This window comes from Nelumbo lutea, chromosome 1 (genome assembly GCF_056320005.1).
Source record: "Nelumbo lutea isolate HS-2025 chromosome 1, American lotus-T2T, whole genome shotgun sequence".
Lineage (NCBI taxonomy): Eukaryota > Viridiplantae > Streptophyta > Magnoliopsida > Proteales > Nelumbonaceae > Nelumbo > Nelumbo lutea.
The window spans coordinates 31,367,877-31,384,661 of NC_142684.1; the positions used below are offsets into that span (position 1 = coordinate 31,367,877).

At 39.6% G+C, this 16,785-nt stretch overlaps 1 protein-coding gene across 2 annotated transcripts in view; it reads right to left on the minus strand.

The window, feature by feature from the left end:
- Positions 1 to 214: 214 nt before the first annotated feature.
- The window catches only part of LOC148874162 (mitogen-activated protein kinase kinase kinase 1-like), an 81,731-nt gene continuing 65,160 nt past the window's right edge, over positions 215 to 16,785 (minus strand). For both annotated transcript variants that reach the window (XM_088965602.1, XM_088965603.1), the window contains 5 exons: positions 11,469 to 11,541; positions 11,274 to 11,333; positions 9,703 to 9,807; positions 938 to 1,169; positions 215 to 651 (listed from right to left, as the gene is read on the minus strand). In XM_088965602.1, the coding sequence (XP_088821728.1) occupies positions 954 to 1,169; positions 9,703 to 9,807; positions 11,274 to 11,333; positions 11,469 to 11,541 (454 nt within the window). In that variant the 3' untranslated portion in view covers positions 215 to 651; positions 938 to 953. The remainder of the gene's footprint in view (positions 652 to 937; positions 1,170 to 9,702; positions 9,808 to 11,273; positions 11,334 to 11,468; positions 11,542 to 16,785) is intronic.

A 16,785-nucleotide genomic window follows, 5' to 3' on the forward strand; every position in this document is an offset into this window, starting at 1 on the left:
GACGGTTGGACCCACCAAATCTTATAAATAAGAAATCATGCTTCTCCATAACTATGAGAAATAAGTTGGAATGTATTCGATTAATTTTACTAAGAAATGTAAAAGACAGATAAAACACCAACAAATATGCCTATCTTAAACAGTTAATGGAGTCAAAAACAAAAAACCAATCAAAGAATCACAAAAGTGAGGGACATTATAAGACTGTCTCAAGGAGGAGAATTTGGTTGGATACTTGTTAAAATATAAACAATATTTGATACAATGGTGAGATATATACATGTGCATCTGATTCCTGGTCAATTTTTACAGCCACCACTTACAAATTTGATCCCAGATTTTCTTTTTTCCATCTACCTAATGAATTGGAAAGGAAATGTAATTACACACATTGACAAGAAAAGATTAAACCCAAAAAAGTATAGGTACCTCTCCCATTCAAAGAATTTCCCAAGGAAAAACACCAAATGAAAGATGCACAGCCATCTGAGGTTCCAAACTCAGAACTAGAATCCATCTTCATTGTATGCAAAAATTTGAGTTTTAACTGCACACCCTCCCTATGGTGTACCATCCAAGCCATGTCAAAAACAGCACATCAGCCTCAGAGCAAATCAACTAGCTCAAGGATCTACTGTGCAGAAAGATGATCTGCTTTCAGGAGTGAAATAGCATCACAGAATTAGACAAATTAAATGTCTACACGGTTTTCTTTATCAACAAATAATGAAATAAAAAGCATCCTAGGCATGTATAATGCATAAAATGGATGTCTTGTTGGTTCGAAAACCATAATATCATAGTTCAGGGTGATCTACTTGAGCCTAATTAATCCAGAGGAAAACCTGAAACAGTTTGGACAGCATTGTTGAAATGCTACAGATGTGAAGATCCATAATTTATTCTCAGAATACTACCACAATAATATGATATTTACCTCATCATTGTTGACTTCAAGAGCGTCTGGCATTGGGATGCATAGGAGATGCAGGGACCGATGATGCCAGAAGAGGCCTCTTCACAAATGGATGTTCTAAAAGCTGAGAAGCAGTGGGGCGGTCATTTGGGTTAACTTTTAAGCATTCAAAGACGAAATTCCGTGCATCCATAGATAAAGTGTCAGGTACAGGTGGGAGTATGCCTCTGCCAATCCTAAATAATGCTTGCATCTGTTGTCGAAGACAAAGAAATAACAATAAAAATTCCAAAGCAGCATAATGGGTACGACTCCATTTATATGACTGATAAAATAAAGCAAGTAATTCACTCAACTAATTAAGTATTCCAGATGTAATGATTATATGCAACACATTAAGATAAATGAAATGCACAGCTTCAATTTGAGCAAAAGCAATTTTTATTTTGGAATATTTTACCTTCATTAGGTCAGTCCAAGTTTGTAGCTTCCAATGAAGAGGATTTAATAAATCATCCTAGAGAAACCCTTGCAAAAGTAGCTTTCAGAAAATCTGAAGTCAAAATCATGTGAGAAAGATACGCTTATTAAAACTCATTTATTTCACTTGATTTAGATGTCATCAGATAGGTTCTATAGCTTACTAGGAGTGCAAGTCGGTTGGGTTGGGCTGGGTTTAATGTCAGCCCAGCCCTAATCCTAAGAATTAGGCCTAAGGCCCAAGAGAAGACTCAGTCCAAGCTCAAAGCCCAATGTTAAGCCCAGAGAAGGAGACAACCCAGATGGAGAAACTCGGGCCCAGCAGGCCCAAGTATCAGCTCAGAACACCACACACATCACGCGTATGGCACCACCCATTAAATTCGTTTATACCCCGACGTCCACGTAATGGAAAGCAATCATAGTCTGTGTAAGACGCTCAGAGTCGGTTACAAGTTGTTAGCTGGCCATGCACTATATAGGCCAATCAGCGAATGCATGAAAGACTGAATAATTCCCTTGATATTTCTCTCTCTCTCTCTCTCTCTCTCTCTCTCTCTCTCTCTCTCTCTCTCTTCTCTTGTCTTCAACCTCACGTCCATTTCAGGAGGGTGAGCTCCCTCGAACCAGCTCACCGAAAGAAGAACAGAAGCAGAACCTATCAACTGGTATCAGAGCACAGCTGCGATGCCAACCACCAGGTCTTCGTCTGCAGAAGAAAGGATCGACCGCATCGAAGGAGAAGTGCGGCAGACCACCAGCGAGCTGAGAGAAATCAAAGAGACCCTCTCAGCTCTGGTAGGTCAGTTCGAACAGATGTCATCAGCTTCGAGACCCACTGATATTGAAGGATCTAGCAGCAGCGGCGTTAGGAGGGGAGGAGCGTTTCCAGTCAAGGCTGCCAAAATTGATTTTCCTCATTACTCAGGTGATGATCCCGTTCCTTGGATCTATCGGGCTGAACGCTACTTTGAATTCCATGAGATCCCAGCATATCAGGGGGGTCTCCATTGCCACCATACACATGGATGGAGAGGCTATTATGTGGTACCAATGGTACCGTAAGACACACCCCCAGGTCACCTGGTTGGATCTAATCAAAGCCTTGGGCGTGAGGTTCGGTCCTTCTGGTTATGAAAACTTCAATGAGTCACTCTCCCGGGTGAGACAGACGGTAACAGTGAGGGAGTATTAGAATGAATTTGAAAGGTTGGCCACCCAAGTTCACGGCTGGCCGGAGGCCGCTCTGCTGGGATGCTTTATAGGGGGCTTAAGGGAAGACATCCGAATAGAGGTGAATACCATGCAGCCGACCACCTTGATGGCAGCGGTGGGATTGGCTAAGCTCCAAGATGAGAGACTAGACCAGCTTAAGAAGCTGGGGAGGCCTATTGGGCCTCAAGCGGGCATAACCCAGAAGGGACCCTATCCCAAGACAATGTCGAAACCTGGGCCTCTTCTTCCAACCCCAACCACGACTACCCTCAAACCAGTTCCCTAACCAGTTCCACCTAACAAGAGGATTGGAGCTCTGACCCTCCCTTACTGGAAACTATCTTGGACGGAAATGCAAGCCCACAGGGAGAAAGGCCTCTGCTATAATTGTGACGAAAAATTCGTCCCGAGCCACAAATGCAAGACCCAGCATGTGTATCCTCTACAAGTAGGAGAGGATGATTTTGAAACCCAAACCGGTGACCTGGGGGTTGAGAAGATGGAGGTGGTACCAGAGACAGTACACTTAAGCTCCTCAAATTCCACTTACAACAGGCCCAGCAACGAATGAAGTTAGCCTATGACAAGAAGCATCGGGAATTAGAGTTCTCTGTTGGGGACTAGGTCTATCTATGGCTCCAACTGTATAGACAGGCATCTTTAGTTCGGAGGGCATCCCAGAAACTATCTCCAAGATACTTCATCCCATTTCAGGTGGCAGAGTGAATTGGGCTTGTCGCCTACCACCACTTACCTGCAGAATGCCAGTTGCACCCCATCTTCCATGTCAGCTCCACTCTCCCTCAATTCACAGAGGCAGGAGAAGTAATGTTCGAACCTCTGGTGATTAAGGATTTACATTGGGTTCGCAAGGGCAGCAAGCTCCATAAGCAGGCTCTAGTCGTTTGGCATGGCTTGCCTCAAGAAGATGCCACGTGGTAGGATTATGACCAACTTCGGAAGCAGTTTCCCACCCTTGACCTTGAGGACAAGGTCATTCTCGAAGGAGGCGGGAATGTTAAGCCTAGAGAAGGAGACAACCCAGATGGAGAAACTCGGGCCCAGCAGGCCCAAGTATCAGCCCAGAACACCACACGCATCACATATGGCACCACCCGTTAAATTCGTGTATACCCGACGTCCATGTAATGGGAAGCAATCATAGTCTGTAAGACGCTCAGAGTCGGTTACAAGTTGTTAGTTGGCCATGCACTATATAGGCCAATGAGCGAATGCATGAAAGACAGTGAATAATTCCCTTGATATTTCTCTCTCTCTCTCTGTCTCTCTCTCTCTCTCTTTTCTCTCGTCTTCAACCTCATGCCCATTTCGGGAGGGCAAGCTCCCTCAAACCAACTCACCGAAAGCAGAATAGAAGCGGAACCTATCACCCAATCTGTCCAGCCCAGGACCAGACTATACTGAGATTTGACAAAATTGTGTTGGGCTTGGGCCCAGGCCAAGCTTGAGTTGGTTTATCAATCCACATTGAAATTTGACATACATGTGTATGTATGAATGGAATTGTCAAACGAAAAAAACAACATATTCTTAAGATGACTATGTCTCTTCAGGATTCTAATGCTCCTATATTTTAGATTGAAGCTGTTAGCACTTCAGTTTATCTTATCAATTGTCATCCTACTCTAGTACTCTCTAATATTTCTCCTTTCCAAAGTCATTATCATCATTCCCTTGACTACTCTCAGTTACATGTCTTTGGTTGTGTCTGCTTTGTTCATTTTCCACCTCATTAGAATACAAAATTGTCTCAATCTATCTTCTATGTTCTTGTTGGCTACAGTCCTAACCATAAGAATTTCCCATGTTATCACCCTTTGCTCTGCCATATCCAAGTCTTCGGAAATGTTGTCTTTTCTTGAAAAGTTTTTCCTATTTTGGGCAAATATCCAAGCCATTTAGTTATTCTTCCGTTGGTTTGCAACTTTGCATGACTTTGATGCTTCCAACTCACACATGCCTTCTTTGCCAAATCAAGTCCCAACTCATCCTCTACAGATCTACCGTTATCACCAACCATCGGTTCCCTCAATGCCACACCAGTGGACAGCCTTCCTCTTCCTTTCTTGTGAGCACCTTTGACCTTCTAAGAGTATTCCTTTGCATTGTTCCACTCGTATTTCCCATCCTCCTGACCATTATGGGTTTTCTTTGACCCATAGCTCCCTTTTTTCCGTTCCTAATAGTACAGAAATACCTATCACAATTCCATGCTGGAAAGCCCTCATAAATCCATGCTGGAAAGATGCCATGGATGCTAGGGTGAAAGCCTTGCTTGAGAATGACACATGGAACATGGCACCTCTTCCTTCTAGTGCTTCTTCCTTTATTGGAAGTAGACAGGTTTATTCTATCAAACATAAGTCTGATGGGTGCATTTATCGATACAAATCTCAGCTAGTTACTCAAGGATCATTATTATCATCATCCATGCCTTATCCCAACTATATGGGGTCAGCTACATGAATCTTGTTTTGCCAATCCATTCTATTTAAAGCCACTTTTCTGTAGAACCGAGTATCCCAATCAACTAGACTAATTATTCAAGGATACACTCAAGAATATGGTATCAATTATGAGGAGATTTTTGTTCCCGCTGTTAAGATGACCATATCTAAAGGAAACTATCTACTACATAGAACACACATTAGTTTGTTACCTCAAGAAGTCTCTTTATGGACCCAAGCAAACCCCTTCTGCATATTTTGATCTTTTCCTTAGGTGCTTATGCAGGCCTGGTATATTCAAAGTTCTTATAATTCCTCATTCATTTCTCAATGCACTTAAGACATTACATTCCAAGTGGATGATATCCTTATCATGGGCGGTGAATCTCTGGGAAGAAAAACAGCCTTTTGAGAAGAAAGGACTGTTTAGAAAGTTGCAAAAATTCAAAAGAAAGTAGCAGAAATCAGAGTTCAAGAGGAAAGAAGAAGGTGGCGGCAACTTGGGTTCAGAGAGAGATTTTCGAACATAATATCTTCTCTTACTCCCTTAATTCTATTTCATTAAGTTAAACTTTAGTAATTTACAGAGAAGCCCCTAATTGGGTAGAAAATTAAAAAGACATAACATAAGAAAGAATAAAGCCCAGATTAAGGCCCATTACAACAAAGAACATAAAAGATAAAAAGGATAAATAGTCTATGGCCATTCGGCCCATATTCTCTACACTCTCCCTCAAGCTGAGCATAGATGTCAATCATGTCAAGCTTGCCAGTATCATGCTGAAGTTTAGCCTTGGGAATGCCCTTGGTGAGGAAATCAACTAACTGTCCTTCAGAGGTGATGAAAGGTAGATACACTTCTCCAAAAGCCACTATTTCTCGAATGAAGTGTCTGTCAATTTCAATATGCTTAGTTCTGCCATGTTGTACTGGGTTGTGAGCAATGTTGATGGCAGTCTGATTATCACAGTAGAACATCATTGGCTTATCATGCTCAATACCTAGTTCCTCCATCAAAGATCTAAGCCACAATAGTTCAAAAACTCCATGAGCCATGGTTCTGTATTCTGCTTCGGCTGAAGATCGAGCAATAACTGATTGTTTCTTGCTTCTCCAAGAGACAATATTACCTGCCACCAATCTACAATACCCAGAGGTAGATCTTCTGTCATCAATGTTTCCGGCCCAGTCAGCATCTGTGTAGGCTTCTAGTTTCATATGGCTATGCTTAGCAAATAGAATTCCCTTTCCAGGGGAGCCCTTCAAATAACACAGAATCCGCTCTGCTGCTGCCATGTGAGTATCCCTGGGAGCATGCATGAACTAACTGATGCAACTGACAGCATATGCAATGTCTGGCCGAGTCATGCATACATAAAGAAGTTTTCCAAGTAGTCTCTGGAAGACTCCCTTATCTTCTAACAATATTCCATCTAAAGCAAAGAGTTTATGGCTCATATCGATAGGAGTAGCAACTGGTCTAGCACCCATCTTCCCTGTTTCAGAGAACAAATCAAGAACATACTTTCTCTAAGAGATAAGGATCCCATCCTTGGATCTAGCAACTTCTATGCCAAGAAAGTATCTCAATTCCCCCAGATCTTTGATCTCAAACTCTATATGAAGGAAAGATTTGAGATCATTAATCCCTGAGACATCATTACTAGTAACAACAATATCATCAACATACGCAATCAGGAAAACGGCCAAGGATCCTCTCCTCTTCACAAAGAGGGTATGATCAGACTATGTCTGTACATAGCCAAAGCTAACAAGGGAAGCCCTAAACCTTTCAAACCTTTCTCTAGGGGACTGTTTGAGTCCATAAAAAGATTTCTTCAGCCTACAGACCTTTCCTTTCATATCTGTTTCATATCTGTTTCTCTAGACCTCCTCATGTAACTCTCCATTCAGAAATGCATTCTTTACATCCAGTTGATAAAGTGGCAAGTCTGTGTGCAGCCAAAGATAGCAGAACTCTCACAGAAGTCATCTTGGCAACAGGGGCAAAGGTCTCCAGATAACCAATCCCATATGTCTGTGTATAGCCTTTTGCAACCAGCCTAGCCTTGTACCTTTCAATGGTGCCATCAGCATGATATTTGATAGTAAAAACCCACTTACAGCCTACTGGATCCTTCCCTTCAGGCAAATCAACCACTTCCCAAGCGTCATTCTTATGCAGGGCATCAATTTATGTTCTCATAGCATCCCTCCATTCTGGAATATTAAGAACTTCTGACACAGACCTGGGAATTGGGTTAGAAGTAATAGAAGAAAGGTAGGAAAAATATGGAGAGAGCAAACTATAAGAAAGGTGTTTGGAAATGCAATGTGCAGTACACTTCCTTTTTCCTTTCCTAATAGCAATGGGGACATCAAGGTCTAGGAAGGATGGCTCCAAAGAGGCTGTAACAGTACCTGTTGTCTCATCTGTAACTGGAAGTGCATGAGCCTCATGTGTTGTAGGGGAAACAATAGGCTCATTTCTGGTTCTCTGCCGTTGATACAACCTGGGATTAAAAAGAGGGCGAGGAGGTAAAGGAGGAGGAATAGGAACATTGGAATGAGAGTGAAGTGACTGATCCTCCCTTGACTCATTTGAAGGAGGAAGAGATTTAGCAAAAGACTCAACTGGGACAGGAAGAGGAAGAACAAACACCTATGACAAATCCTCCCTCTTTGGACAATGTCTCTACAGAGAAAAACCATAAAAGGAAGAAAGCTCATCAAAGGTGACATCCATTGAGACATACCGAGTGCCAGCCTAGGACTAAGCCTTTTCTAAGGACCAATAAGGAATATGTCTCTCTATTTCCCTAAATCAATATAATTACCATTTGTTAAAATAATATTCATAATGAAAATGTGGAAATGAAAGCAAACATATGCAGATCATACGAAAAAGATTCAAGCACTCAACAATTCAAGTATGTGGAACATTCAATGTGTTTATTTACCTCCTAGTAGCTAGTGTGATGTTAAAACATTTTGCATTCTTTAATCCTAGGAGATCTCTCCTCTGCCTCAATAAAGGCCCCTTGAAACAATCCCAAAAACGTCCACACGGGAGTTTACAGCAGCACCCCAGACCTCAGATTTTAACCAACATAAAGGGGTTGGTTTTGTGATTTTAGTTGTAGTTCTTTCTATCTAGGATTAGAGATCAAATAATACTTGCATTCTTATTGTTTTTTTAGTGGAATTTTTCTGTTTGAGATCCAGATCATACCAAAAAGATTCAAGCACTCAACAATTCAAGTATGTGGAACTTTCAATGTGTTTATTTACCTCCTAGTACCTAGTGTGATGTTAAACATTTTGCATTTTTTAATCATAGAAGATCTCTCCTCTGCTCCATAAAGGCCCCTTGAAGCAATCGCAAAATGTCTACATGGGGGTTTATGGCAGCACCCCAGACCTCAGATTTTAACCAACATAAAGGGGTTGGTTTTGTGATTTTAGTTGTAGTTCTTTCTATCTAGGATTAGAGATCGAATAATACTTGCATTGTTATTGTTTCTTTAGTGGATTTTTTTTCTGTTTGAGTTCCTATTTGCAAGAATTAAGTCTTCAGATAATTAAAAGGTCTTTCCTTTTGTTTATTTTAAAGTTCATAGAGCATAACTAGAATAGAAACTGCAATAAAAGGTAATATAGAAATTAACAAACCAGTACAAATGTATAAAACACACAAGAATCTAGAAAAGCATAACAAAAGAAGGCATATTTTAAAAACATACATACTCAGGTTGAAGAGCAAGGCTAACCAGGCGCATGGCCACACACTGCACCTGGGTTCAGGAAAGGTACAACCCTGAGAATGCACCACACCTTTTAAAACATTGGTGCAGGCTGTGAATGTGAGCTTATTTATGGGCTTAGATAAGGAATCCAGTGGCACTGGTGGCATTGAACCTAAAAGAGAGGAATAAGACCCATAAGTGAGGGCTAGGCTTGCCTACCAAGAGACCACTTTAGGTTCAGGTTAGACCAAATAGGTGGTTCCACATTACTTGATTTCTAGGACAAGAAAAATCTTTGAAGGTGAGAATCCTTCTAGGTGTGTTTATCTTAAAAGGAGAAAGAAAAAAAATCCTTCTAGAGGTTTCTTGTTGACACAAAAACACATTTAATGGATATGGATTAACTTTAATGGATTTGCAGGCTGTAATAGAAGAGACCTCTTTTAAATGTTTCCAGGTTTTGGGTGTTGATCTTGAATTGTTTTTCTCCCATTAGGAGTGTAACTTGGGCAAACTGGGTTGAGAAACTTTTAGATTTTGAATGGGCTTGATGCACTCATGCACCAATAACTTCACATTCCAAAAATCTGGGAATGATTTGCACCACTAATAAGTGATTTAAAATGATGAAAGTTCGACGAAGTTAACACATCCTAGCTTCTTATATTAGGATAAGTAATACAGAATACAGATCAACTATAAACTACTAGCTAGAAGAAAAGCAATCCCAAGGAGAAAAACAGAAAAAAATAATAACAAAGGAAACTAAAATATCAGACAGGCATGCCAAAGAAGAAAATAGAAGAAAAGAATAAAAATGAAAACATATTCATGCAGACATGCATGAGAATGCATATATAAAATGTCCATTACTTACCCATTCTAAACTGGAGTAAGGAAGCTGACCAGTTAACATCTCTAAGACAGTGCAACCAAGGCTCCATATGTCAGCTGGAAGTCCATAGCCACTACTCTTAACAACCTAAAATTGCAGAAGTTAATAAATCAGAGTCAATTAAGAGAAAATGCAGATTGTTGGATCATAGGATCCCATGGACCTCTAAAGTGTACTGCCTGACAAGTGTCAAATTCTAAATCCCTAATCTGTCCAGGCCACAATACAAGGTACTTGACCATATTGATCACTAATAACATGTTTGACAGCATCTCAGCCTACAGATTATATAGAACAAAAAATAAACGACATTTGAGATAGTTATATTATGCTTTCATTGACTGATATAAGTACAATAAAACTTTGAAAACCTTTCACTTGAAATCTTCCGTAGAAAGGCTTCTAGTAAAATTCACATGCAGGAGAGAAGATACAACCCTTGTATAGGTACCCTGTTAACATCACCCCAACATCTCTCCATTTCACCATAAGTGATGAAATATTCCAAGAATATTTTTTAACTTCATGTCTCTAATGAATTGCTGGTATATCAAATTTTAAATTTCATTGATAATTATACATGTAAGATTTAAAATTTAAGAATATCATCAAAGCTTTTTGATATTTCGTTAAAATTATTGAAATTTTTCAAAAATCATTTCTCAATAAGAACAAATGGAAATTCTTTGGTCAGCTTATACATACAGAAAAAGAACATGGTTAAAAGACTAAGAGGGAATCAGAGAGATATAACCAGTGGTTTAAAAAGCACTGGAGGCATACGCCTGGAGGCATGCTTCCAGGCTAGGCACAATGAAAGTGCCTGGAGTCGGAACCTAGAAGAGTACAGACCCTTGAGGTGTACACCTTCAGCATAGAGGCATATCCATTTAAGTCCCTTAAATCTTTTTTTTTTTTATTAGCATTTAAGTCCCTTAATCTTCCCTATATACAGTTGTTTTTTGAGTCTTAAATATGCAATTTCTTTACGTTTTCCAAATACATTTCCATCAATATGCAACCATGGTTGAAAGAGGTTTAGCAGTAATCTAAGGTTTGCGAAAGAGTCTCCAAGGTCATAGTTTGGTTGATCATATTTGCTAAAGAGGCTTTAGATTATGATTGTTAAATGTTTTATGTTGGCAGTTATTGTTTGTTGTTGCTTGTTGATAAGAGGTTGTGGTTCCATTGTATAGTTGAAAGAGTACTTTTTGTGTTGGTTGGGCTTTATTGATGATGATGTTTTATCAGATTTCCTTCTAATATCCTTTTTTTCTTAATAAAACATTGTATTTACTTACTAGCAAAAACAATGGAGAAAAAGAACATGATAGGACATATGTAATATACAGAAATACAAGGCCATATCAGGCCAAGCCTAATCAATTTCTTATTATACTACTAAACTAGATATTCAAAAAGATGGAAAGGCTTAATAACTTGGGATTATTATTGCTTTGATGTGTCAGCTTAATCTGGGATTGACATTTTCCAACATGTCAGATCCAATAACTACTGGTTAAAAGAAAATATTGTATAGAGAATAAGCAAACCTCAGGGGCCATCCAGAATGCAGTCCCTTTGCATGATTTCACATCATTCATTCTGGTTGCCTGAGAAGGTGCACAATTGGCAAAGTAAGATAAAAGAACAAATAAAATAAATAAAAGCAGAAAAAGGGTTTATCCATGCAAGAATCTGTAAGAAACATGACAGAGCTAACACAATGAGAAAGGATTTAAAAAAACCTTCGCCAATCCAAAGTCTGCCAGCTTAACGGACCCACTTACATCCACCAATATATTAGTACACTTGATATCCCTTTAAGACAAAGAAAAGAAGAAAAAAGACATTAAGGAAGTTGAAGCAAATATATAATTCTGATCTAACAGCATACTCTAAATAAGTTACACTCATCTAGATCTAAAATCAAACTGATAAAAGTACAAAGAGCACATAATTAAATTATTCCACTTTTTTCATATCACCATTTGTGAGGGCTTGAAATTTGTACTTTATCAGGCCTTCAAAATACATACTTCTTGTAAACTTTTCTGGACCAACAATATTGACAAGAAGGAAAAAAAAATTACATTTTCTGTTTGCACCATGTTCAAACTTGTATATGCTCAATATTAAAGATTATCCAAGCATGGACATTCATAAGTAATATACACAACTTCCAGAGATGAGAATCCTAACCAAATCATATCTAGATAAAACAAATTATGTCCAAACCAAGCTTAGGAATCAATAAATCAAAAACTAATATTTCACTAAATTAAATAAAGAAAAAAAATGGAGCAAAGCCAACAACAATAACTGCAATTATTCTAATCATAATTCATTATATCAATACTGCACCTATTATTGTTCTAATTGCCATTAATATTAGTATTAATATTATTAGGATTCGGCCTGCCCTTGAATCCTATTAAGCTGATAACAGTCAAGAAGAAGGAAGAGAAAGAGAGAGAGAGAAAGAAGAAGAGAAGAGAAGAAAGGGAGAGAAAGATCTGGTTCGAATGAGAGAAAAAGATCTCTCACATTCGACCAGAATTGATTTATATTACTTATATTGTGGAAAAGACACATGCGCCCCTACTTAAGTAAGGGACACTAAATCTAACATAATCTTACACATCAGCACATAAACATAAGTATAAAGACAGAAATACCCCTACATATTCAACACTAACAATCCCCTTCAAGCTAAAGAATATATATCATATAATCCCAGCTTGTTACATATGTAGTCGACTCTTCCCCGACTCAACCCTTTAGTAAACAAGTCTGCCAACTGGTTCCCAGTGTTAACATATGTAGTATCTATCACTCCACTCAGCACCTTCTCTCTCACAAAGTGACAATCAACCTCTATGTGCTTGGTTCTCTCATGAAACACCGGATTAGAAGAAATATGAACTACAACTTGATTGTCACAGTAGAGCTTCATTGGAGTGTTAACAATGTATCCCATCTCCTATAGAAGGTTCTTCAGCCACACTAATTCACAAGTGGTATGTGTTAGCTCTATATTCTACCTCTGCACTGCTTCTTGCCACAACTGCTTCTTACTTTTCCATGTCACCAGATTACCCCCAAGAAAAGTGCAATAGCCTATAGTAGATCTCCTATCAAACATAGAACCGGCCCAGTCAGCATCAGTATATCCTTCTATTTCAAGTTTCCCACCACTCTTGTATATCAAACCACGACCAGGAACCCCCTTTGAATACCTCACAATCCTTAGAACCGCATCCCAATGTGGAATTAGAGGATTCTGCATTAACTGACTTACCACACTAACTAAAAATGAAATATCTAGCCGAGTAATGGTTAGGTAGTTCAGTTTACCTACAAGCCACCGGTATCTGTCAGGGTCTTCAAACACTTCACCCATATTGCTGCTCAACTTAGTGTTTGTTTCCATAGGTGTTTCAGCTGGTTTAGCACCTAACAAACCTGTTTCTTCCAGCAAATCAAGGACATTTCCTCTTACACAAGTTAATACCATGCTTAGACCTTGCTACTTCTATCCCCAAGAAATATTTCAATTTACAAAGGAACGTCGAGAACTAGGATGATAACACTTATACCCTTTTTGGTTCTGGGAATAGCCAAGGAAGATGCGCTTAATGGATCGTGCATCTAACTTGTCCTTCCCGGGGCCTAGATTATGGACAAATCAGGCACACCCAAAAACCCGAGGAGAAAGAGGAAATAGAGACAAGGTGGGAAACAAGGTAATGAATGGGGAATGACCATCAAGGATAGACGTGGGCATCCGATTAATCAAGAAGCAAGAAGTAAGCACTACATCACTCCAAAAGGGTTTGGGAACATTCATGTGATGCATGAGGGATCGAGCTGTTTCCAAAAGATGACGATTCTTTCTCTCAGCCACTTCATTTTGTTGTGGGGGGTAGGTACATGAAGTCTGATGGATAATGCCATGTTGGTCCAAGTATTCTTGAAATGATGAAGAGAAATATTCACAGCCATTATCGGAACGAAAAATTTTAATGTGAACACCAAATTGGTTGCGAATCTCAACATAAAATTTTTGGAAAATGGTAAACAATTCACTCCTTTCTTTCATTAAATAGAGCCACGTCATCCTTGAATAATCATCAACAAAAATGACAATATATATCCATTGTATGACATTACTTTATAAGAACCCCAAACATCTGAATGAACCAAAGAAAAAGGACTCGACATACGGTTATCAACCCTAGGACTAAAGGGAACACGATGATGTTTCCCCAACTGACACGACTCACAATCCAAAACAGAATGATGAATCAACGAAGGAACCAAAGACTTCAAAACTTTCAGTGAAGGATGACCAAATCGACAGTGCCACTGGAGATGAGAGAGAGATGACTAGAGAGTTGTTGACATTCTTCCACCACTGTCAAGATAATGCAATCCACTGGGTTCATGCCCTCCACCAATCTTCATAGATCCTGAAAAACACATGAAGGGTAAAAAGTAATAGAGCAATTAAGAGACTTGGTCAACTTACTAATTAACATATGGTTAAACAGAAAATTAGGGACATGCAAAACTGAGGATAAAGGTAAGGGGGTCATGTTAACATTACCAACACCACAAATGGAGGATGTGGAGCCATTAGCAAGGCTGACGGATTATGATGTTGAGCAATGAGAGAGGGAAGAAAACACACCTGGAGTTACAGTCATGTGATCAGAGGCTCCAGAGTCAATAATCCTTGGGTGTGGATGCCAGACAAGCCATTCCTGAGTGTGCGAGAGTGGTCGTGTTCTACTGAGATGTGGCCTGAACAAACCTCTTATACTCATCACGGGGAACACTCATCATCTCCTTCCCGAGAACATCTGTGGATGTAGGAAGCATTTGATCAGCTAAACGACTCTCCTGTCTGAAGCTACTGTCACTAGTCATGGCATGATTGGTCCAAGTTGAAGGTGGACCATGCAAGTCATAGCAATAATTAATGGTATGTCCATCCATACCACAATGTGTACACCTCCTCGGACCCAAACTACGTCATCGGCCACAGGCTCCCTTTGAATCTCTACCTCTAGTACGACCACCACCACGGTTATAGGTAGGTCCACCACCACCACTCCGGCCATATACCGATCCACTACTACCACTACAATCAGACTGAGCTCCCTGAGCTCCACCTCTAACACCACGGCCCCTCAATACTACAAAGGCTGATCTATCTGAAACACTAGTGTTCTCAATAAATCCAATGAAAATCCTCCTAAGTCGAGCAAAGACTTCTTCTAAGTTAGGGAGAGCTGATTCGCCTAGTATCTGAGCCCGCACTGGTTCATACTCAGATTTCAGCCCCACCAAAAATCGACTTACATCAAGTCGTTCTCTCTGTTGTTGCTGAATTTTGACATCAGAAGTGAGGGGGTGATAAACATTCAACTCATTACAGATGTTTCCCATACTAGCATAGTACTCCTCAAGACTCTAATTACCCTGTTGTAGATTAAAGTATTCCTGATACAGCTGATATACTCTGGTTGAATTGCCTTGACCCGAATGCAACTTCTTAGCATGATCCCACACTTCTTTGGTAGTGTCAAGAAACATGAAGTTTACACTAATCTTGGGTTCCATACTGTTCCATAACCATGTGATAATCTGTGCATCTTCTTGTTCCCAGTCATCATACTCATGAGAATCGGTGGAGGGTTTTCTTCCCTTATGTGTTTCACCTTCATTTTTCATTAAGAAAAACTTCTACAGATTTAGCCAAGGGTACATAATTTTCTCCATTTAGTTTAATAGAGGTCATTTGAACATTCAGGTAGTCAGTATGGACCATCACATTAGTCTTGCTATCACTGTTGTCTCCCATAGTTGAATCCTGATATTGCTGAATTCGGCACACTGCACACTAGACCACACCACACATTGAACACACTCGTTTCAGCACTTAGTACTGCTGAAAATTGCACTCTTTACACTACAAACCCTACCCCACGACTACCTGAACACTCACCACAATGTTTGAGGACCACTCCCCTTTCGAATCATACTGAAAGAAAACACAAACCCTAGCACATTATAATCTGAAATCCCACCATACAATCTGAAACATACTTATGATTTGATTCACAACACGAAATCGCATAGAAATCTCTTACCTAATCACCTGAAAATCAGAGCACACAAGACATCCACTGCACCACACGAATCAGTCCTCTTCTCTTCATCGACTAGGGGAGGGCTTCTTAGAAACCATAGCAACCAACCACAAACAGCACAACTGGAGGCATAGAAACCTCCAAGGGAAGAGGGCGACCACTCCTTTTCAGCCCTTTCCCTTATCTCCAATAGATGGCAAAGAAACCAAGAGAAAACCCTAGATTGGGTGCACAGAGAACAGAATTCTGGGCAGGTCTGATTTGCTCAGTTTGGCTCTAATACCATATTAGGATTCGGCCTAGCCTTGAATCCTATTAAGCTGATAATAGTCAAAAAGAAGGAAGAGAAAGAAAGAGAGAGAGAGAGAGAGAGAGAGAGAGAGAGAGAAAGAAGAAGAGAAGAAAGGGAGAGAAAGATCTGGTTCGAATGAGAGAAAAAGATCACTCTCGCATTTGGCCAGAATTGGTTTATATTACTTATATTGTGAAAAAGACACATGTGCCCCTACTTAAGTAAGGGACACTAAATTTAACATAATCTTACACACCAGCACATAAACATAAGTATAAAGACAGAAATACCCCTACATATTCGACACTAACAAATATTATTACTTCTAATGGTGGTAGATATGCACATTAGGAAATGGAAGAGAAATAGGGAAGAAAATAGGTGTCCAAGAATTAAGTGAGAAAAACTAGCTCAATTTAAAAACAGATTGATCAAAGAAGGGAATTGGAATTTAGATGGTAAGATTAATGACATTTGGCTTGAAATGGAAAAAATATAAAGAAAGTAGCAAAGGAGGTCTTAGGAGAATATAAAGGAAAGCAGCAAGGTAAAGAAACTAAGTGGTGGAATGAAGATGTTCAAAATATAATTAAATTAAAATGAGCATGTTGTTAG